A 24130-nucleotide genomic window follows, 5' to 3' on the forward strand; every position below is an offset into this window, starting at 1 on the left:
AAGGGACTCAAAAATAGTTACATATATGTAAACTGTTTTGCGTGTAAGATATGCATTTCCGTACTGCGCATATGCACCAAAAATGCACACGCATTCTTCCATATATTCATATTTGCGTTTTTTTTTAACTTGTCTCTCTTTACACCTAGTGAGGCAGAATGATGGTGAGCAAGCATAAGCAAAGTAAAGTATGTAATTGTGAAACAATTAGATGTAGATATATCCACAGATATGCCTTTTGTGGGTGCTGGAGGGCAATGAATATAAGTGGGGCAGATAACATGGTTGAAGATTAATTTTAAGAAGGGTTTGTCAAAAAGTAAAAAAACAACCTTTAATTGCTTCTCAATCAAATGTGAAAAAGAGTATCATCTTCACAGCACTTACCTGTTTCTCTACTATACATTACATACATACTATACATTATATATTAAAAACTCTAGCTTATATGTATTTAGTGATTAGAATATTTGTTTATTTGCTAGACTCAACAGCGCCAGACATTCAAAATTACAAATGATACAAAATGCAATTGCACATAAAAGAAGAACAAGTACAGATGAGTTTAATGAAGGTGGTGCAGATGTGAGACAAATGGTAGAAAGGGCCCTGCTCAGGAGAGCTTACAATCTAGAGGGAGAAGGAAATGCTGAAACGGTAAGAGTTAGAAGGACATGGAGTGGGCATGCAACTGGAGCTGATGAAACATGCAGAGGGAGTAGTATCAGGAGGGGGTAGAATAAACGGCAGGAGTGAAAGGTGGGTACCAGAGAGCAGGAGAGGCATAGCTCAGATTGAAGAAAGGAAGAAGGAGTCAAAGTCAGAGATCTTTGAAGGGAGGAGTTGGTGACTGTGAGAAGCTTGAATTGAATTCTGGAGGAAATAGGGAGCTAGGGCAGGGATTTGCAGCAAGAGAGGAAGATCAGTCTTGCTGTAGCATTTAGGACAGATTGTAGAGGAGGAAGATGTGTGAAAGAAAGGCCAGATAGTAGAAGTTGCAGCAGTTAAGATGGGAAAGGGGTGACTAGAGAGTACAAGATTTGTAGAACAAGGCTGGAGGCATAGGCAAGGATTACACTAAAACACCAGGGTTAGGGAATAGGGAGATAATGATATTGTCTACAGTTAAGGGTTGCAGGAGTTGTAACACTACAGGAGGGGAAGAGATGATAAGCTCTGTTTTGGACATATTGAGCTTTAGATAGAATTGGGACATCCAGATGGAGAAGACAAAGAGACAGTTCTACACATGGCATAAGAGAGATGGATGTCAGAGGAGATCAATTAGATTTGTTTGTCATCAGTAAAGAATTGGTAGAGGAGGTCAAAGAAGTTCAGCAAGAGAAGTTGTGTAAAGAGAGAAAAGCGAAGGGCAAGGGACAGAGCCTTGAGGGGCTTCAACAGATAGAGGAAGTGGAGGTAAGCATATGTCAGTAGTAAAGGCACTGAAAGGTAGCAGGTAAACCAGGAGAAACACTGCTGTGAAGGCCAAGGAAGTGAAGGGTGTCAAGGAGAAGAGGGTGGTTGACTGTATCGAAAGTGGCACAGTGGTCAAGGATGATGAGCAGGGAGAAGTGACCCTTCAATTTAGTCATGAGTAGTTCATTGTAGATTGTATACAAGCTGCTCAAGTAGTTTGGAAGCAAAGGGGCAGTAGCTAGAGAGCGAGGTAGAGTCAAGAGAGGGTTTCTTGTGCACAGGAGAGATAAGCGTGTTTTTGAGAAAGGAGGAGAAGGTGCCAGTGAAGAAGGACAGGTTGAATATGTGAGTTAGGCACTGTGAAGTAATCAGATGCTATCTGTTTGTAACTAGAGAGCAATCCTCTCCTCAAATGACAGTTCAATAAAGAAATGTGTAGCGCTCTTTCATCATCATCATTATATAGCGTCAACATATTCCATAGCGCTTTACAATTGGGGACAAACACAGTAAAGTAATAAACAAACTGGGTAAAACAGACAAAGAGGTGAGAGGGCCCTGCTCGCAAGTTTACAATCTATGCTCTTTGCAATGTTATGATGTAATAGGGCTTGTTAAGACCTCTTTAAGAAAAGAGTGCACGTGAGAAGAGGGACTCTGGAAATAAGGTAGGATATGGCTTCTGTTGATATTAGCTGTATTGTTCTTTGAAATGTAGTCTTCCATGTACTGTATACTCTACAGATCAGCTACTTTTGAAAAACTGTACATTAACAGAATATACAACTGTCCGTTAAGGTAAAAAAAATGCTTCACTAGATAGCTGCCAAGAAGCATCTTGGCGTCTATGTAGGGAAGCAGTTTTTGATCACAATATCTTTCTAATTAGTAGAGATCATTTCTGAAGTGCACCACAAATTCCCTTTTTTGCACCATGCACATGGATGGCGCACTCAGTGCATTTCATGATGCACACCTACCCTTCATTCTCACTAGGGACCTCATTTAGAGTCGGACGCAAAGTCCGTTTTAGGCGCATCTAACCAAAAAGCACTACCACGCATGTGCACAAAGCACAAAATCAGCCTACATCTTGGACGAAATTAACACTTGCGACAGCTTGCAACTCACTATGAGAGAATGGGAGGAACGTGGAATTGTGTAAGGCGTGACCATGTAAATACATCCTAGTCGCAGTGAGGCGCAGACGCAACACACGTCAAAACAGGGCTAAAGCTGTGCGGCAGAAATAAGGTGGCGCAAGCGTTAGCTAGCTGCAGGAACTGCTCGCAGCTCGGTAGGGTATTACCCTACCAAGCTGCGGCACACTCCCACTCCTACACTTCTTAAACGGACTTTGCGTCCGACTCTTAATAAGGTCCTAGATGTCACTGCAACCTAGAAGTACACATACGTGTGCAGAGAAGTGGAAGCTTCTGAAGGGGCACACAGTGCAAATGTGTATAATGTCATAATAAAATTTAACATCCTATCACTTTTATAACACTCTTTATAATAAAATAAACCTTTCTATTTTTCACCTAAAATACTGCTTGGTTTTGCATTTTTTATAGATTATTTTACTCATGAGAGTGAGGAGACATCGGGACATTGCTGGGACATTGCTTGGAGTGTGCATAGAAAGGTGCATCTCTGCTGAGGTGTGATATGGAGGTGTGAAATGAGTCCCATTAAAAGTGTAAATGATATCCGAATGCCACCAATGCTGAGCTGGTGTAAAGCTGAAGTCCTTCTGCAAAATGAAAATTATATATTTCTAATAAGGTGCCCTCTTCATCCACTCCTTGGACACTAGGGTCAGTTATGAACAGATACAGATCAAGAGGCCTATGATTGCTGTCAGTCAACTAGTTGAAGAAAGGGGTGCTTATTTATATGTACCTGTTTATGAATTTGACTGGTAAAATTATGTTCATTGCAGAAAGAACATACGAGCAAGTCACACAAAGGAGTAAATTTGGTCCTGGACAAACCATGTTGCAATCATACTTGCCAACTTTGGCAAGAGGTACTCCGGGAGATCGGGGGAGGTGGGCATGTTGGGGGCCCAGGGGGTTGTGTCATTTGGCCCCTAAATGGGCATCACAGTTTTTGTCCAATTACAGCAGGGGACGGGACACAATGACGTGTGATTCTGTTATAAGCCCCACCCCCGGAACATTAATATAGAGGTATTTTAGTATCCGGGAGGATGCCCTGCTCTCTCCCGGGAGCCCGGGAGGACTCTTAGAAATTCGGGAGTCTCCTGGAAATTCCGGGAGTGTAGGCAACTATGGTTACAATGCAAGGGGTGCATATTAGTTTATTATTTTGCACATAAAGAAAATACTGCCTTTTTTTTTCATGTAAAACACAAATACTTGATAGCTTTATTTTTACACTGAAATTTAAAATTGATTTAGGACATGCCCTATCCAAACTATAAATCTGTCCCAATTTTTTAAATTTACCTCCTCCAATACAACATGGTTTTGCCAAGGTGCAAAGTTACTCCTTTATTTTGCTTTGCTCTCCTTAATGAATCAGGTCCATTGTGTATATCAGGCCGGGCCATCCTGTGGCTCTCCAGATGTTGTGAAACTACAAGTTCCAGAATGCCATGACAGGAATAGGTTGGCTATCTATGGGCAAAGTATGCTGGGGCTTGTAGTTTTACAACACCTAGAGAGCCACAGGATGGCCAGGTCTGGAGTATTTCATAATGAGTAGAGCTGGGCATTCCTCAATGTTGTAGAACATGCACAACATTGCACATAACTATTCTCCCAATTCATGACTAGTTGCCCAAATCCTAAAAAACTGATCTCAGTTTGTTGAACATGATATTTAAATGATTAGTAAGGGGTGGAGCCTGTGCATATTTCAAAGCGCTCTACAAAGCTATTAAACAGCTCAAATAAAGCTAAAGCTTAAATAACCTTGGAGGTAGTGGACATCATTTTGTTTTAAATAAGTTGCGACTTTTAGGGTCAAATAATGCACATTGTACATAAATATGCACACAAATAAATGTTATAAACAAAGTAAATTAAATATTGATATATTGCTAGCCCGAATGTCTCCTTACTTTACAGATTTATGTGAAATAGTATTAAGGTGCGATGAGCAGTATATTTGGAGAAAATGGAAAGTTTTAAATTAATTAGAGATGGTCACTGACCCCCATGTTTTGGTTTTGGATTCGGTTTTGGATCTGGATTACCGTCGTGTTTTGGTTTTGGTTTTGTTTTGCTATTTTGTTGGAAAATCAATGGTTTTGGGCCTAAAATAACCCAATTTAGTTTCATAGATAAGTAATCTAATTGTAGAGGTAATAAATCATCCAAAAAACAGTTTAATTCCTGGTAGGTAGGCTTTCATTTATTCTACACACAAAACAGATTGTCTTCCTCTCCATCTATGCATATTGGCAATGCAGCCATCATTTTTGGATGTATATTACACCCTACACTTATAGTTAAATATGTAAAGAAATGGAAAAAGGCAGTTTGCTTTCTGTCTCTATAGGCCCCCCTCCACTTATTTAAAAAACAAAAAAATTCAGCCCTTATAGACTGTACAATATTAATTGAAATGGTCAAAGCCAGTTTGGTTTCTGGCTCTCTAGGCCCCCCTCCACTTGTCGAAAATACAAAAAAATTCAGCCGTTATAGACTGTACAATATTAATTGAAATAGACAAAGCCAGTTTGGTTTCTGTCTCTCTAGGCCCCCCTCCACTTGTCAAAAATACAAAAAAATTCAGCCGTTATAGACTGTACAATATTAATTGAAATGGACAAAGCAAGTTTGGTTTCTGGCTCTCTAGGCCCCCCTCCACTTGTCGAAAATACAAAAAAATTCGGCCGTTATAGACTGTACAATATTAAGAGAAATGGACAAAGCCAGTTTGGGGTCACTCTGTCTATGACACCCTACCCTTAAGGATAAATTGCCCAAACAGCAGCCTTTCAAGAGGGTACGTGATATGGAAATGCCACAAGTCCCTTTCCTCTTTGGGGGTAGATTGCACCCTACACTTACATATAAAGTTTTAAAAAGATGTTATCGTCATCATCTTCAGCTTCATCCTCACCCTCATCAGTGTGTACGTCATCATCACAGACTATCAATTCATCGCCGCTTGAATCCACCATTAGAGAACAGTCAGTGCTTGGATGTCTTGGATGGTGAATGCCTTCCTCATGGAAGATGTAGTTCATTTTTATAAACATCATTTTCGCCACATTTTTGGGAAGTAACCTTCTACGGCGATCACTGACTAAGTTCCCTGCTGTGCTGAACACTCGTTCAGAGTACACACTGGAGGGTGGGCAGCTTAAGTATTGCAAAGCAAGTTTGTACATGGGTTTCCAAATGGCCTGCTTTTCTTCCCAGTAAGCAAAGGGACTGTCTGACATTTCCATATCAACTACCTCTTGAAAGTAATCCTCCACCATCCTTTGCATGTTTATACTCGTATTGGATGGAGTTATGGGCAAAGTAACACATTTTTTTGAAAAATCCTTCAAACCAGCCCAGATGTTCTCCCCTCCCCTTAATATGTAAGCTCCTTTGAGCAGGGCCCTCTTCCCTTCTGTCTCAATACCATTTCTTCTTCTCCTACACCACTCTATTTGCTTTGCTTGGAGATATTGAAGTCTTGGTGATACTTGTTCTACTCTGTACTGTCATACCCTTGTATTCTGTCTGTACTGTATATTGTACGGCGCTGCGGACACCTTGTGGCGCCATATAAATAAAGAATAATAATAATAATAATGTTAAATTGTTCTGGTCTGCCCCCTGCGTCTTCCCTGCTTCTTTTTGGGAAATTTAATTTTTTACGAGCAGCAGCAGCTTGAGAAAGTGAAGGAGGACACGTTGTCAAGCCGAGGCCCAGTTCAGCGGCCAACTTGTTGAGCAATAGCTCCTTGCAAAAGTTCACATCTCGCTCATTTACAAGTAGAGACTCAATGTAGGTCTTAAACCTCGGATCAAGCACAGTGGCCAAAACGTACTGATCCGAGTTCAAGATCTTAATAACTCGAGGATCATTGTGAAGCGAATTGAGTACTTGATCGACAAGGCCAACATACTTTGCGGAATTGCTTGCTTTCATCTCCTCCTTCAGTTTCTCAAGCTGCTTTTCCAATAGCCTAATTAAAGGAATGACTTGGCTCAAACTAGCAGAATCTGCACTCACTTCACACGTCACAACTTCAAATGGTTTCAGCACCTTGCACAGCACTGAAAGGATTCCCCACTGTGCAAGAGTGAAATACATGCCCCCTCCTTTCCCAATGTCATGGCTTGTGCAATACGCTTGGATGGCTTTGCGCTGTTCCTCCATCCTCTGAAGCATGTACAGGGTGGAATTCCACCTAGTTACCACCTCTTGCTTAAGTTGGTGGCAGGGCAAGTTAAACTGCTCTTGGAGCTGCTGCAATCTCCTACATGCTGTGGCAGAATGCCTGAAATGGCCTGAATTCTTACGGGCCACCGAAAGCATCTCCTGCACCTCACGGTTATTTTGTAGGAAGCTCTGCACCACCAATTTGATGGTGTGAGCAAAACAGGGAATGTGTTGGAAATCACCCAGCTCTAATGCTCGCACTATATTCTTGGCGTTATCAGAAATGACATACCCTGGGGAGAGTCCAAGTAGTATAAGCCATGTATCAATCACATCTCTCAGTTTGCGTAACAAATTGTCAGCTGTATGCTAGTGAAGCTGGTGATACAAAGAGTGGCTTGTCTGTGACAAATGTTACATAGTGGTGTACATGCTGCTGCTGTTCCTGCTGGTGAAGGTAAATGACCAACCCAGTGGGCTGTCACAGTCATATAGTCTTTGGTTTGCCCACTTCCACTTGTCCACATATCTGTGGTTAAGTGGACAGTAGGCAGAATGGCATTTTTCAGTGCAATCTCTACATTTTTACACACTCTTTGGTATAGTTGTGGAATTGCTTTACGGGAGAAATGGTGTCGCAATGGAATTCTGTAACGCGGACACAAAACCTCAATTAACTGTGAAAAACCAGCTGCATTTATTGTGGAGATTGGATGCAGATCTAACACTAACATTGCAGCCATGGCGTCTGTGATTCTCTTGGCGACTGGGTGACTGCTGTCATATTTGCTTCCCCTAGCAAATGATTGTTTCACAGTTAATTGCTGAAATGTAGGACTGCTCATTTTCTTGACCTGCCTCTGGGCTGACAATTCACCCCCAGCAGCAGCAACAGCAGCAGCAGCAGTGGGACTAATGCTTTCTTCAGAGGAATCAATAATAGTGCAGGAGTCATCCAACCTTAATAAGTGGGATGCCGGGCTAACTCCGAGCGCTACTGAGCATATTGATGAGGATGGTGTGGTGGGTGTATTTTGTAGCAGTCGGGATGTCGGTGAGCGGAGGGTCTTAGCTGATGATGGAGTGCTTGTAATTTTTTGGGAAGAACTTTCAGCTTTTCCCAACACTTTGCCATGAACTCTGGTTAAATGGCATAACATAGACGAGGTTCCAAGATGGTTAAGGTCCCTCTTTCGACTGACTGTGGCTTGACATACACTATAAATGGCTATACAATTGTTGTCTGGATTTGGGTAGAAATAATTCCACACATAAGAAGTGGATTTTTTTGTTTTATGCCCAGGCATGACAATGGCCTTTTTCTTGTCACGTGCCAGAACTGCTGCCACTGGTGCAGGACTTACACAAACAACCTCATCCTCATCAACATCCTCATTAGCTCCCTCGTCGCTTACACAAATCTCCCCCTCAACCTCTTCTAATTCCAAAGTGGCATCCTTAATTTGTGTATCACCGGCTACACTCGGGCTATTAAGGCACACATCAGCAGAATGCTCACGATTAGACATCCCACTGTTGGATGGACTCTCCACAGGGATTGGTTTCATTTCTGAATCAAAGCAAACATTATCCTCTAATGCCTTACTGTTATCTGCAGCTCGGCTTTGACGAGTAACAGTAGTTGTGCACCAATTGTAGGCTCGGTAACTTTTGGGATCTGCCACTAATAGCCAAAGGTGAAGGCCTCATTCTCTCTTTGCCACTGCGTGTGTAAAATGGCATGTTGGCAATTTTTTTTTTATCGGCACTTAACTTTTGCTCAGTAACACTCCTTTTTCCCTTAAACACAGTAAATTTTTTTGGGGTTTTTGTTTTTTGGACTGATTTCGAAACAATGTGTAGTTTGACATCGCCTTGCCCAGATGACGTACTGGGAACACTAACATCAGGACTGGTGACAGAACCTGGTTGCTCATTCTGATCATATGTGGACTGCTTTGAATCCATTCTGAGCCCAAAGCACTGGGGAGTGCAAAAAATTAGATGGTAGATACTGCTGACAGATAGTAATTTTGACAGCCAGAAATATTTATGCACAATTATGGGGGACACCCCAAAAGCACTGGGGAGTGTTAAAAAATAGTTGGTAGATACTGCTGACAGATAGTAATTTTGACAGCCAGAAATATTTATGCACAATTATGGGGGACACCCCAAAAGCACTGGAGAGTGCCAAATATTGAAAAGAAAAAAAACCTCTATCCTCCTCTCTTCTCTAGCGATTTTTGTTACAACAATTGGAATCAGAATATTGGATTCTCTGTCCCTGCTCTAATCAGCCTGTGACTACACCCTGCTCTCTCCCTCTGTCAAATGGCGATGGATTGCTGTGGAGGCGTGTATTTATAATGTTGAAGTATCGGGAGAACCGAGCCCCGAGATCCGACGACGTCACGATGACGTTCGGCCTCGATTTGGATTCAGAGCGGGCGGGAGAGTACCGAGCTACTCAGCTCGGTGCTCGGATACCCAAAGTTCGGGTGGGTTCGGTTCTCGGGGAAGCGGACCCGCCCATCTCTAAAATTAATCCAGGTCAAATGTAACAGTATGTCACCAATTTATAACCTACTTTTCAAATGTGCCAAACATTTTTCATTGAGTTCCCAAACCACATTGATCATGCATATTGGATGTACAGACAAACTGGTGCAATAGACCACACTTTAATATATATAGACCCTTAAAATTATTACTCCTATATAATTCACACTCTTGATGAAAAAATATCCCATTGTCAAGCACCTGTACACAAGCAATATACAGATAAGTCTCCCTGGGGCTCACTCACTCAGGGGGACAAGGCTCAGTATTACATGGACGTTGCTTCTCCTGCATCCTCTGCCGTGCACCACACATGTCATCAGAGATAATAGCTCCATCTGCCAGTTTCTTACATACGACCTGCTGCAACTGCACCCCTGCAGAGATAGTAAAGTTGGAATCCAGTATTGTCTGGGACACTGCTAAAGTCTCTATCACTAATAGTTCTTTAGCTTACCCCCAGCACATAGAGCAGAGCACTTGGTCCACGGGGTGAGATGCCAAGTGTACCCACCCTGTGTGTCTCTGCTGATTGGGGAATTAAACTTGTAGCGAATGCCAGACAGCTCCTCTCTCACCATAACCTGCAAGAGACAGGAAAATATATAATCTCATGTGGAATGATCAAGAGAGACATAGTGGGCATATAAGGAAAATTCACACATAATGCCATGCTATGGGTTATCATTAGCTCACAGTCCTTTGAGTGTTTCAGTTTTATATTTAACACACATGGGGGTCTATGCATCAAGCTAATTTTTCACTTAAAAGATGTCTGTTTCCACATATTTTAAATATGTTTGCTATGCATTAACCTCCTAACGGAGGAGATTTCACAGAAATCTCCTCTGTTTAGAGTAACACCGTGCAGCATCACAGTCCTCATAGATTAATATGGGTACTGTGATATTCTGCAATGCATCAAGCTTTGAAAAGCTGTGCATTGCACAGACAGGTAACGCCATCTCAGAATGATGTATCGGGTATCCAACTGCCTCTCCGCCATCTCCTACTGGATGTCCGAGCGCTTTCTAAAAATCAATATCTCTAAAACTGAACTCATTGTCTTTCCTCCGCCCAGTCTCCCATCCCACGATGACCTCTCTATTGTCGTCAACAACACCACCATCTCCTCTGTCACCCAACTTCGCTGCCTGGGTGTCACCCACGACTCCTCTCTCTCTTTTGCCCCCCACATTCATTCCCTTGCCCAAGCCTGTCGCTTCCAACTACGCAACATCGCCCGCATCCGTCCTTTTCTCTCTCAGGATGTCACCAAAACTATCATCCACGCACTCATCATCTCCCGCCTTGATTATTGTAACCTCCTCCTCACTGGCCTCCCCCACTCCCGTCTCTCCCCCCTCCGCTCTATACTCAATGCGGCCGCAAGACTCATCTTCCTCTCACGCCGCTCCTCCTCTGCCTCCCCTCTCTGCCTTGCCTTACACTGGCTCCCCTTCCCCTACAGAATCCTTTTCAAACTCCTCACCACCACTTACAAGGCTCTCTCCAACTCTACTGCCCCTTATATCTGTAACCTCCTCTCCATTCACACTCATGCCCACTTCCTGTGCTTGGCCAACGACCGCTGCCTCTCCTCCACCCTTATCACCTCTTCCTACTCCAGAATCCAAGACTTTTCCCGTGCAGCCCCCCTTCTCTGGAACGACCTCCCTCGTTCCATCCATCTCTCTCCTAATCTGTGCTCCTTCAAACGTGCACTCAAAACTCACCTCTTCCTCAAAGCCTACCAACCATCTACTTAACCCACATCTCCCCCCTTTGCTCGTCCTCCCTTCTCTCCTCTTGCCTCAACTGGCTCCTCTTGTACCTGGTCTGTTTACCCTCCCTTAGGATGTAAGCTTGTATGAGCAGGGCCCCCTCCCCTCCTGTCTCCTTAACTGTTCTTCCGCTCCGTCTTTACTGCATATGACTAGCCGGAGTTTCTGAAGTATTGGTACTTTTTGTTCATTGTTCTGTATGGTTTCACCCTGTATAGTCTACTGTTAGTATACTGTGTGCGGCGCTGCGGATACCTTGTGGCGCCTAACAAATAAATGATAATAATAATAATAATAATAATAATACCTGTCATTTCCTATGGGATTCTACTGAAGACTGTCTGGCTTCGCAGAATCTGATACAATGATGCCCACAGCACCTCCTCCTATCACTGGCAGCGCTAGGCTGCTGGTAAATAGGGAAAAAAGGTTCACACGAGAGGGGTCACTTCGCCATAGTGCATCTTAGCGGTGCATAAATATGCATCACTGTGATGTGCAGCGATGCATATTTAGCAGCACCGCAACTGCTGATGCATAGAGCCCATGGAGCACTAGATATTAATAGCATAAATTTGCTTGTATAGGTTATTCATAAATCACAAACATCTGAAAAGTAACAAAAAGTAATGAAGAATTAGAAAAAGCAAAAAATACCATGCACCCATATCTCATCTATTTCCTTATTGAAGTAAATGGCAATTACCATCACAACTATTGTTGCATTAGTAGGTCCTAAAGCCTCTAATGACTCTGGCTCATCCTGCGGTCTTCTGTAGTGGAAGGTTGTCCCACCTGCATCAAATCTCTTTGGTGTGTCTGGGGTAAGCTTGCCATTAATAAAATATTCACCCCCTTCCTCTGCTTTCAGGGCTGGAATAAAAATATCGTAATTATTGTTTTGTTATATTTAATTTAATTATCCAGTTGTTAAACAATATACTTTTAAAACTGCAAATACATAATATATATATTGGAATTTCTTTATAAGACTTTGTGTATCCTTTTTAATTGCCTTTTCACTATGAAACTATGGGTGTAAACTGGAAAATATGCAACGTTTCATTTTGCATGAAAGCACCTATTAGTTATTAGTGGAGAGAGGGGAGAAGCGATTCGCCAGTGTTCTGTATTGCCTAGGGCACTAAATCGTCTATTTCTAGTTATGGCTCTGCCTCACTGTCATGATTTATTTAAGCCATGAATAGAGCTAAACCAAGCAGTATTTTAGAAGAAAAATATAAAAACTTTATTTAAATTTAAAGTGGAGGAACTAAAGAAGTCAGAGTTTGGGCTTTGACGTGAAGATTACATTTTTGCACAGTGCAGTTCTAAAGGTTTTTCTGCTTCTTCACACATTGAGGCACATTTAATTTTTCTCTGTAGCAACAGAGAGGCAGATCTCTGTAGTAATGCAACCCCTTTAGTTACCTCTGTAAAAATATATTTCCCTTTGCCCCTTGTAGCAACACATTGCCCTGCACATTACATACCTGACCTACTAAGCAGCGTGACTTAGGGGTATATTTGCTAAACTGGGGGGTTTGAAAAAGTGGAGATATTGCCTATAGCAACCAATCAGCTTCTAGTTATCATGTATTTAGTCCATTCTACAAAATGACAGCTAAACTCTGATTGGTTGCTATAGGCCACTTTTTCAAACCTGCAGTTTAGTAAATATGACCAGACTAAGCCCTGTAGCAGTACAGGGATGGTCTGGCAGTGAATCAGAATGTTGCTTGTTCATTCTGATTTGCCGACACACTGACCTCACTGACAAATGGTCAGTTCACACTCCCATACAATGAAAGATAGATACAGGGGACCTGGGTTGTTGGGACAAAAACACTACAGTAGTGTTTCAGTGTCAACATGCTGGGCCCCCTGTATCTGTGCTGCTTCCCATGGGCTACATAACAATTTCCTTGCAGTCCATAATGCACCCTTTGGGGTATGTGGTATGCATCAGTGTTTCAGACTAAGGTGGAGATTCAATTAATTGCAAAGTCTCTTCTGGAAAATTCGACAGAGACACATTGCGCTGATGACGAGGATGGAATCTCTACTCATTTTTCTTCAGACCCCTTAGAAGTGCGAGGAAAAATGAGCGGGGATTTCTTACCAGAATAACTGGCAATGTGATGTCTGGTGTCACATTGCAGCCAAAATCCCCTGCTATGTGTATGCCCTACATCAATTCACTGCAGTATACAAAGTGCAGACCCAGATGTCATCCATGTTCAATAAACTGATAAACTGATTTAATTGGCCCTGTCTCAGTAAATCAGTTGACAACATTTTTCTTCTCAACACCCTTCCTTCCCCTAGCTTCCACAGCAAGTATTTTGGTTCTTCTCCTAATTTCTGAACGCTCCTTTCTATTCTTTTGGCACATCCTCCCCTCCCTCTATCATTTTATCATATCTTTTGGAGTTCCTCAATGTTATTGGCCACCTGACTTTCCCTCTTTATACCTATTCTCTCAATGAACTAATATGCTCCTTCAGCCTCCACTATAACCTCTATTCAGATGACACAAAACTTTACCTGTCTCCTCCTCTTTTATTCTGGGTGCCCAACTGCCTCTCTGCCATCTCCATCAGGATGTCCCAATGCTACCTAAAACTCAAAATGTCCAACATGGAGCTCATCACCTTCCCACCTCCTAGTTTCACTACCCTTTCTTTAGTATCTCTCATGGTTAGCAGTATCAAGCACTCTCTCAAAACCACCTCTTCATTCTAACTTATCCTACCCCCTACCTGATACTACTTCCTCTAGACTTTAAACTTGCGTGAGCAGGGCCCTCTCTACCCTTTGTCTAATGTCTGCACCTCCATTCTTTTCCTTGTCTGTACTTGTTGTTTTTTTGTGCAACTGCAGTTTGTATGATTTGTAACTCTGTCTGTCCAACGCTGCAGAGGTTTGGTTTGTAGCTCATCACAAATAGACTATGATGATGATAACAGTGTTATAGACACCATCATTAACCAAAAATATTTATCTGCGTCAGAGGTGGATATCCCTAATATGGACACTCAATGCTTGACCAGTAAAAAGAACACAGCTATTGAAAGCCGATAGCATTGTGTTTTAAATTGACTGCATGATTAAGGGTTTTCTTTTTAAATTATTTGGCTCATTATCTCAATACCAGTTTAATCAACCTAGATGTACTGAGTTAATGGTGTTAAAGGCCTCAGTTACTTTAACAGTGTGTAGATATTAATTCTACTTACCCAGGTAGTTTTGTGATACATTGAGTTGTCGAATGTCAATATGGACAGAGCCTTTTGGAATCCAGACTACCTCCTCATATCCTTGAGAAATGGGGGAGGGAGAAAGGGGGAATAAGCTGTAAAAGAGTTGTTGGACATAACACTCAATCATATAAGCTCAACACCACATTCACACTGCATCTGATTGTCACACTCTTACATACGACAAATACAGATATATATATACATTTTCTCTGAAATATTTTACAAGATCACTGTGCAACTAATCCACTGAAGACATGTTAATCAAATGATCACTCTGCTGTTAAGATTGTTATGGAATATGTGATTTGGATGACCAATTTGTTTGTTTTAGGCAGTGTCACGGTGGTTAACATTGCTGCCTCACAGCGCTTGGGTCATGGGTTTGATTCCCACCATGGCCCTATTTCTGTGAAGTATGTTCTCCCTGTGTTTGTGTCTCTGGGTACTCCTCTTTTCTCCCACACAGTTCAAAAATATATTGTTAAGTTTATTGGCTTCTGACAAAAATAGACCCTAGTGTGTGTGTCTGATAGGGAATTTAGACTGTAAGGTCCAATGGGGCAGGTACTGTTGTGCATGATTCCACAGATAAGCACCTGAGTGCCCCATGATGGCTGCCTCACTCTATGCAACAATAAAAGTGCTTTGAGTCCTATTTGGAGAAGGGTGCTATATAAATAAATAATTACTATCATTATTAGGTATCTGATTAATTAGGCTCTATCAAATGTTAAATGGCAGAGAATCTTGTTGGGTAATAACCCCAAAGACAGTGTGTGCAATGGTCCAGATGTTTGGGCTGAATGTCAAATGGTTGGATCTGTCCAATTTGGATTTCCACAGGGCATGGGCCAAGCAGCCTGATCTGCCCATGTATGGACAACTTTAGTTAGCCCATAAAATTGAGTATAACCTCTCACCTGTTCCATGAAGTGATTGGTTGAAGATTCCCTCGACTGTCTCGCATGTGTTTCCATCACCAGCACACACTCGACATTTGTCTTCCTTGGCATCAGATCCCAAGATCCGATCACAACCCACATGCTAATATTAAAGAAATCAAGACAGTTCTACATGCTAGATTACAAAGAAAAAATATATTGCGGATTATCAAGTATTGCCTGATAGTTTAGAATATGTGGTTTCCATTTATTACCTACCATAATGGTATATTCTATATATTATAACTATTATAAATCTGTTACTACTTCTTTTATGAGTAAATTACCTGAATGATGTGAATTTATAGTTATAGACTAAACTATTATGGCATAGATAAGCTGTAATGAATATCTGAGTAAAAGGGATATTGGTGGATATATGCATAATTTGTTATTACTGTTTTAGTTTATATGGATAAAAGGGCGGAATTGTGTTGGGGAAAAGTCTTTAGTAATATAAAATATTTGGTCATAGTGTTTTTTTAACTTTTTTCGTAGCATTTGCATAGGAACACAGAAACATCTGTGACTTTGTAGGAGCAATCAACATATCTTTGGCAAAACTGTACATAGGAACTATGGGCCTGATTCATCAAGGCACCTATCTGCTGATTTTGAGCAAATCATCCACAAAATCACTCTGCGCATGCCCAGGACCAGGAGATACATCAGTGAACACAGCCTTGTTCTCTGTGTGTTCATACGCAAAGAACACTTACTACAGCCTACAATTTCAGGGAGTGAACGGGACGAGGAATGGGCGTTTTGCCATAGTCAATTTACAGTAGGGGCGTGCCAAACTCAAGTGCACGCAGTCCGAATCCAGCTCGTCTGAGCGTCTTTAAGTTGCTTGTTTTTCTGCCGTATCTCTAGCTCCAGCAATTGGGCTAGTGTAAGTCTTGATCAATAGTATTGACAGTTTCGTTTGCATACTATTTCATGTGTTTGCAATCATGAGCAACTGTAAAAACGTATTTTATGCTCAGTAGACCTTAATAACATTCTAATAAATGTTTTTCATGGAGGGGAAATATGAAGGAAAAAAAATAAATAAATCACTTTTTTTAACTGTTTTATCATTAATCCCTTTATTATTAACAGTTGACATTAATTCAGTATTTTTTTTCCTGTGCGTTTTTTTGTGAATTTATAATCCACGTAGGTATTGGATGTATCCTGCAGCATATTGTGTAGTAGAGCACAGCAGACCTACGCCCGTATCTTGAGATCCGTGCCTTGATGAATTTGGGAGTAGGCAAAGCCTAAATATGTGCGTATTATATTGAACGAGGATTGCGCTTAGAATACATGCCTTGATGAATCAGGCCCTATATGTTTGTAATGGAAGGAATAACCATGCAGAGAGGGCGCTCAAACATTGTGTGTATGCGTTATGCGTTTAATTTGCAGACATGAACAAGCAAAATATGGAATTTAAAGGGCTTGTATATATTTTATTTAGTATGTATAGATTTTTGCAGTGAAGTGTAAACATGGAATTGAATACATTTTATTCTTGTTAACATAATTTCTACATTAGGCACATATTACTGAGTTTCACCCAAATATGACTGGAGATTGTTTACATCTTACTGACCAATTCCCATTGTCATCAAGCCATTAAGAGCTAATTTAAACAGTGGTAGTCACTTCACTGACTCCATATACCTCGACTGCAATTTGCCCTACATGAGAAGACCGATGGAGGGCTTACCGATAGTGTTTTCCCCCAACAGCTTGTAAAAGAGACTTGACAGAAATTGCAGTCGGGGTATATGGAGTCGTTAGTACCCAACCCAATTTAAATTGGAACCAACAGTAACTAAAATAGCAGCTACTGTCACATTTCAACATTAATCTATAACTGTAGCTCTGCCATGCGATGGAGGCCTAAGTCAGGTCTCACATTCATTTAATTTGACCTGCCTTCCAGTAGGGAATAAGTAAAGAACACAATATGATATCACTAAAATGCACCATGCAACAAAGTGCATGTGAGTCCGTGGTCATATTTAGTATGAAATTTACAAACCCTGTGCTGTGTAAACCTTAAGGAGTGATACAGGATTTACAAAATATCCATAAAAATGTCAAAAAGCCTGTCTGAGTGGTTAGATCCCATGTGGGGTCTAGCCACAATAAACCTCACTGAGAAAGTCACTCTGTGTTGGTTATTTGCTAACAGGCCCTTGAAAGAAGCAGCTGAGAGCTGTCCACTAGTTATTTTCTTCCTGTGGATTAAAAACTTGACAAAAGAAGAGGATGACTCTGGTATTTGGTGATTAATGAATTGGTGAATGGGGAAATGGGGGAGTATTTATATAAATAAATAATTTTTTCCCTGCGCCTGTGTTTTTTTACAGTGGGCCATGCTGGCGCTTGTATTTCTACAAGTGCCAAAATGCTTTTGCAGCCATGGCTTATGTTTGCATTTGTAGTTCAAGTGCCAGCATGAGTAAACAGATTACTGCTGCCAGGGCTTACTGGGACCAGTAGTGCAACATTTTACTATTTAAGTACTCCGCTTGTTGGATGGAGCCCCAGTACTTTCAGCATTAAGTTGTTTGTCTCTAGAGGGAAGCCCATGCTGAAGAGGCTGGGTCTGAATTATGCTGCAGGCTTTCCTGATATAATGTGATCAGTCCTGTCATATCCCAGTGCTGGTGGTGGCTTTTGTGGAGTGGACACCTGCTGTTCCTCCCCTCACAATAGCGATAACCACTTCAGGCTATGAGTGCTGGTGCTTAGATCACTTGGGGGGTTATGGATCTTTTGCCAGGGGTTGAGCACCCACAACAAATATACCTCTTGACAGGCATATCTGTAACTGGCTCCACCTCTGATTTTTCCGCAATTACGTAAACACGTACTTACTATACTTGCTCTATGCTGGCTCATCCCTCTCCTCCCTTGTTCCGCCTCTCAAATAGTAAGGAGTCATAAGTGCAAAGATTCAGCTAAGTCTGCATTTTAGTGGCGGTGAAAAGTATGGAAATGTACATTTTACTCAAAAAAATGCACATACTCTACATGAGCCTTATTGTGTAAAATAGTTTGTGTGTAGATTGTGTACGCCTCACTAGATATTTTACAACACTGATAACTTATATATTATTTGTATGAAACTAATAAAACAAGTTGGGCCTGATTCATCTTGGAACGCAATGTGAACACAATTTGCATTATCTAAAATTGTACGGAAATTGCACACACAAACTCCCATATTCAAGTACAAGCGTATATTAAGAAATGTTCCCATTTGAATATGGTATATGTACGCTCCAGCTACATGGTACTTGCCGTATGCAGATGTACGCTCCAGCTATATGGTACTTGCCGTATGCAGACAGACAAAACAAACTGTAGGATATGTACAATGCACATATGCAATATAAAGTACCATCAGATTGCAGTAAAAAAAATACATTAATTCTTACTACTATAATCATTAATAAAACTACATAAAAAAATGTTTTTGTTGGGTTTTTTTTTATATGAAATTATAACTGAGGGATGGAATTACACCCGAGGGAAATTAAAAGCTGAGATTTGTGTACATAATTAGTTTGGCCCTCACTAAGGGTTAAATAACAAGGTAAGGTCTGGGTACGCCCAATGTGGGTGTCATTGGTGTAAGACTTAAAAGAAAGGATATAAAGTTGGAGGAGTGGACTTGAATCCAGGTAAAGCTGCCTTTCCTCCCATTCCTGTTTGCAGGCTCTGGAGTTCGCCATCCTTTGGTTTTGCCCACGGTGGGGAGGTGCTCCCCCATCCTCTATGCTTGGTACCCGGTGGTGTGTGAAGCTCCGTGGTGTCCAAGCTCTATTGATAGGGTCATGGTTCTACGGCTGGTGCAGCTTTTGGTTTTGCAAGAGAACACTGTACAGTCAGCAAGCAGGGTTGGTGGGGTGCACATTAATTGTATTGAGGCATTTGGAACCCATTTCCCTTTGAATAGTTGGCTTAGGTTAGGTGCAACTACTGCATCTGAGGGTGTGAGTGTGCTATGATTAGCCCAGAAGTGTTCAGGTTCCGGAATGCCTTGGATTATTGTCCCTAAGAGAAATGATATGGGTAAAAGTGGTGTATAAGTCATTGATGTCCAGAAGGTAAGTGACCCGCGATTGGACATCCGGATTGGCACTGATACTTTGCCGATCTGCTTACAGTGTTCCCCCCCACCATACTGTGTGTTTATTTGGTTAAATAAATTACTTTTTAATTGCCAACAAATTATGTGTGGTGTCCTTTATTTATATTATAAATTATATAGTTATATTATAGTGTTAAGGATAAGAGCTAGGTGGTTATAATTATTATATCAACTGTTAAGCATTCTATACATATATCAGGATGTTCTTAATGCCTACTGTACATGAATTGCATCTTTACAGTTTCTCTGAATTGCAAACACATGTTCTGGCATACAAATGCGTCAATCATCACTATCAGTCAGCACTTACACCTGCCCTGTAGCTGGTACAAGTGATATGACAAAAACACATATACTCAAGAGTTGCCCAGAGTTTGAATTGAACAAATGTATGTGTGCTCGATTTGGCATGCCCATTCTGTACACTGGCTATGTATATATACCTTTCCCTCCCCCTTCAAATCGTAGGCTGTCGGAAGTGCCATTTGCATTTAGACTTGAATTGCATGTGTGGAGAGATGCCCCGTGTATGAGGTGCCCGTTAAGAGGGTGAAACAGGAAGAAGAAGGAAGCTACTCACCGTTCCGGCATTCCAGCGGCATTCCTTTCCTTGCAGGTCCCAGTGGCCGCGGGCAAGTGAGCCAATCAGGGCTCACTTCCCGCTGCTGGCCAATCAGTGGCAAGACAGGCGAGTTAATGCTGACTTGCCTCTGGCCATTTGAACTTTTGGTGCCATTGCAAGCCAATCAGGGCTCACGGCGACGGCTTTATAACCCGTTGGGTGCCTCCATCTTGTCAGAACAGTCCGGCGGCGGAGCGAGATGGACGTCGCTGGAGCGGCACCTGAAGAAAGGGAGACGCCGCAAAAGAAGCCTACCGGAAAGAAGAAAGAAGATGCCGGTATCAAGCCAAAGGAGAGCTAGCCGGTGTGGTGCCCTTGTAAGGGCTAAGAGTGCCCCCGCCAAGAAGACAGCAGGAACACAAGTGCTGAAGCGGAAAAGAGGCGCCGTCGGCTGGAGAGGTCTGGAAGACCAGAAGACGGCGAGGCAAGCATAGATTTCTGAGCGGAGCAGGTGGTTATAAAGATAGTCGGTTAGGTCGGGCATAAGGCCCGTGGGCATGTTCCGGGTACTAGGCCCGTGCTGCTCTAGGTGGGCATAAGGCCCAGGGCAGTTAGGCATTAGGTAGGTTTTATTATCAGGCACGAGGCCCTTAGTGTAGACAGGGCACGAGGCCCTTAGTGTAGACAGGGCACTAGGCCCTTAGTGTAGAAAGGACATGAGGCCCTTAGTGTAGGCAGGGCACGAGGCCCGTGGTGTAGGCAGGGCACGAGGCCCTTGCTTCAGGCAGGGCACAAGACCCTTGGTTCAGGCCGGGCACTAGGCCATTGGTTCAGGCAGGGCACAAGACCCTTGGTTCAGGCAGGGCACAATGCCCTTGGTTCAGGCAGGGCACTAGGACCTTGGTTCAGGCAGGGCACAAGGCCCATAGGCTAGTCTGGGCTTTAGGCCCCAGTGAGGATAGGCAGCAGGTTCTAGGGTTTATCTGGGCACAAGGCCCATAGCTAGGAAGGGGCAAGGCCTCTGGTGCGAGACAGGGCAGAAGGCCTTGAGGTAAATTTCGGACACAAGGCCCTTGAGAGCGTAGCACTGCGCAAGGCCCTTGAGAGTGTAGCAGGGTGCAAGGCCCTTGAGAGCATAGCAGGGCGCAAGGCCCTTGAGAGCATAGCAGGGCGCAAGGCCCTTCAGTGTAGAGAGGCGCAGACCTCTAAATTAGGGGAGCACTAGCCTCCTGACAGAGTAGCAGGGCTGCAGCCCTGTAGTTGTAAAAAGGACATTGGGTCCTTGTGGTTAGAGGGACAGTAGGTCCTGGTGCTTAGCAGGGCAGTAGGCACTTATAGTTGGTAGTGGGCCTTAGGCCCTGGTCTAGCAGGACGCTAGGTCCCTGGGTAGCATAGGGGACATTTGGTCCCTTGATAGTTAAGTGGGTAAGTTACTGAGAGTGGCTTACAAAGCCCATCTATCCGTCCGGAAGGGCACCTATAGTCCTGAGCACAGGACAAGGCGGGTTTAATAGCCGGGGCTCGGGCCATGAGCGGAGGCCCGTGGAGTGACAGAGTTCCAGTGGACCCGGACGGCTGAGGACATGTGAGGGGAAGAAAGGTACGGTGCGTCCTGTAGTGGTCCCTCAGGAATTGGCACACAACTTGGATGGAGACAGTGTGTTAATAAAGAGATGAGACTAAACTAACTGTGAATTTATACCAATCCCCCCCACCAGGTATGTTGAGGTGGGACACATTCTGCAAAGTATATTTTCCAACAAGATCCAATAGTGTGAATCTATTCAAAAAGAAATGAATCGGTCCAACGATCCAGTAAAATTAAAGTTGCTAAAGTAAATACTCATTTATGAATGTAAAAAATCCATGATATAAATTATGTAACTAAGCTGCCCAAAAGATAACTGAAATATTGAGCAGAGCACCAGTACAGGGAACTGGAATGTACAAACCCTGAGATCATACTAAATGTACATAAACAAAATTTGCAGCAATCCTCTGATTTCAACATGTGTTTCAAAGATGATTTGTCAGGATACATAATACTAAATAAAGGAAGTGGGCCAACAACATGTAAGCAATAAATGTCCAATTAACTCATCAGGTCTTTCGCAATCCAACACTAGTCGATCCTGTTACTTAGCCAGAATGCTAAGTGACAAGAACAGTGTTCAATTTAGCCACACATGTAGGTAGCCAAATTGGATAAGATCAAGCCATTCAGTGCACAGACCAAGCACTGTATCTAAATAGACCTCAAACATTAAGCTGAGGCCAATATAGCATTACACATAAAATGAGTGAGACAGTAACTAATGAGTAGGTACAGTGATAAAAAATAATCATCAGCAACATAGCATAGTAAAAGTATAACTACAGTTACATAATGTTTATCAAAAATATTATTCTTGATTGCAGAATGTGTGTCATGTGTGCATCTTTTTAACTTTAATAAAAGATGTGTCTCTAACTCAGACTTCTTCAAGGCTTGCGTGGATGACGAAAGAAGCTTCTTTCTCCAGAGTACCTGGGGTGTTGGGGAAGGGATTGTTCTGTGTGTCTTGGTCTCCCTTGTTTTACAGGCACTGGTCATCAGACAAGGTCTTCGGAGTGAGAACTCCTGAAGCCGCAGGAATAGAGGGAGTCGCCGTCATAGACACACTTCCATGAGTATAATCCGGCGAGGGCTGCTCCCATGGTGCACTCACCTTGTGGAGCTGCCTCTCCCATATTTTCCCCTTTACCTTACAGTAAAACGAATACCCGGCACACGAGAACAGGAGCCCTTTTACCCTGCTGCGTTTTGGGCGCTCGAACACCCCCCCACCTCCCCACTGAACCTCATATATGCACTTATGTTCACTGGCATAAGGTCAGTTTCTGAGCATACGCAAAGCAATTTTATGCAAAATACAGCATATAATGGGACTTATGTTTGAAAATGAATTGTGTCCATTCACTTCATTTATGTCCTAATTCATATTTTTACAGTAACATGTAAAGTTAGATGTATCTCTTTTAACACATCTTTCATTTTAGATCTACTTCTTGTAATAATTTATTCCAACTGTTTTTAGAAGTTTAAATTCTAATTTAATATTTCATATAATCAAATAATCCTACTGCCTATTGTTCCCAACTAGTATCATCAAGTACTTACCTTGCACTCCCCATTAACACAAACATCATAGGAATCCTGTCTACAAGGGGTCCCATCGATTACAGCTGCGGCTCTCTCAGTGTAGAAGTTAAAGCCCTCAGCTAAGCAGTTCAATGAACAAGCCTTCACTCCACCTACAATCAAAACAATTTATATTACTTGACAGCAGAAGCAGCAATACCACAGACTTCAGTCTCAATGTCACAAAATGTTCTTTATGTAAGCATTATTTGTATTAACTTTCTTACCTCAATGCCCACAGTGAACCTAGCCATTGGCTGAAAATAAATGGAATCTATCTTGTATACATATTTTTTTAGCATGTGTAGTGAACATAGAGGAATTACAGTTATAAGGATTAACCAATAACATAACTGGGGGGAATGAAGCATTAGTGACGGCTGTGTAAATATTGTATTTCAAATGAATCCATTGATAATTTGAGCTACTCTGTAAACTAAGGTGTAAAATGTGAAGCCAGAAGTATTGGTGTGTGTTTATTTGATGGCTCTGCCCACCTCTGTGTTAAAAGGATGGAGTTTTGACACCTGAATAGACTTTTAAGAACCGCTCAGCATGTTGTCTTACACAAGGTTGATGGCTTGCTATATTTTATATAGAAAAATATAATTCAGTTTCCAAAATGCAACTTACAATTAATATAATTAATGATCAACCACATATTCATAAAAAGTATGATGAAGAGCAGCCCATATGTCAAATAAAGCTGTCTGCCATGCAGAGAAGGAGAGGAGATCAGTTTCAGTTCAGCTAATGCACTGGACCTATGCAACTTGCAATTAATATTATTAGTGATCAACCACATATTCATAAAAAGTATGATGAAGAGCAGCACATATGTCAAATAAAGCTTTCTGCCGAGCAGAGGAGAGGAAATCAGTTTCAGCTCAGTTAGTGCCCTGGACCTATG

General features: G+C 42.1%; 1 protein-coding gene across 2 annotated transcripts in view; it reads right to left on the reverse strand.

Moving 5' to 3' along the window:
• Positions 1-24130, reverse strand: part of ADAMTS10 (ADAM metallopeptidase with thrombospondin type 1 motif 10) — a 98881-nt gene that overhangs the window by 5836 nt on the left and 68915 nt on the right. For both annotated transcript variants that reach the window (XM_075204674.1, XM_075204675.1), the window contains 6 exons: positions 23200-23333; positions 15304-15427; positions 14360-14440; positions 11827-11993; positions 9794-9920; positions 9584-9713 (listed from right to left, as the gene is read on the reverse strand). In XM_075204674.1, coding sequence (XP_075060775.1) covers positions 9584-9713; positions 9794-9920; positions 11827-11993; positions 14360-14440; positions 15304-15427; positions 23200-23333 — 763 coding nt within the window. The remainder of the gene's footprint in view (positions 1-9583; positions 9714-9793; positions 9921-11826; positions 11994-14359; positions 14441-15303; positions 15428-23199; positions 23334-24130) is intronic.

This window comes from Mixophyes fleayi, chromosome 1 (genome assembly GCF_038048845.1).
Source record: "Mixophyes fleayi isolate aMixFle1 chromosome 1, aMixFle1.hap1, whole genome shotgun sequence".
NCBI classification, from domain to species: domain Eukaryota; kingdom Metazoa; phylum Chordata; class Amphibia; order Anura; family Limnodynastidae; genus Mixophyes; species Mixophyes fleayi.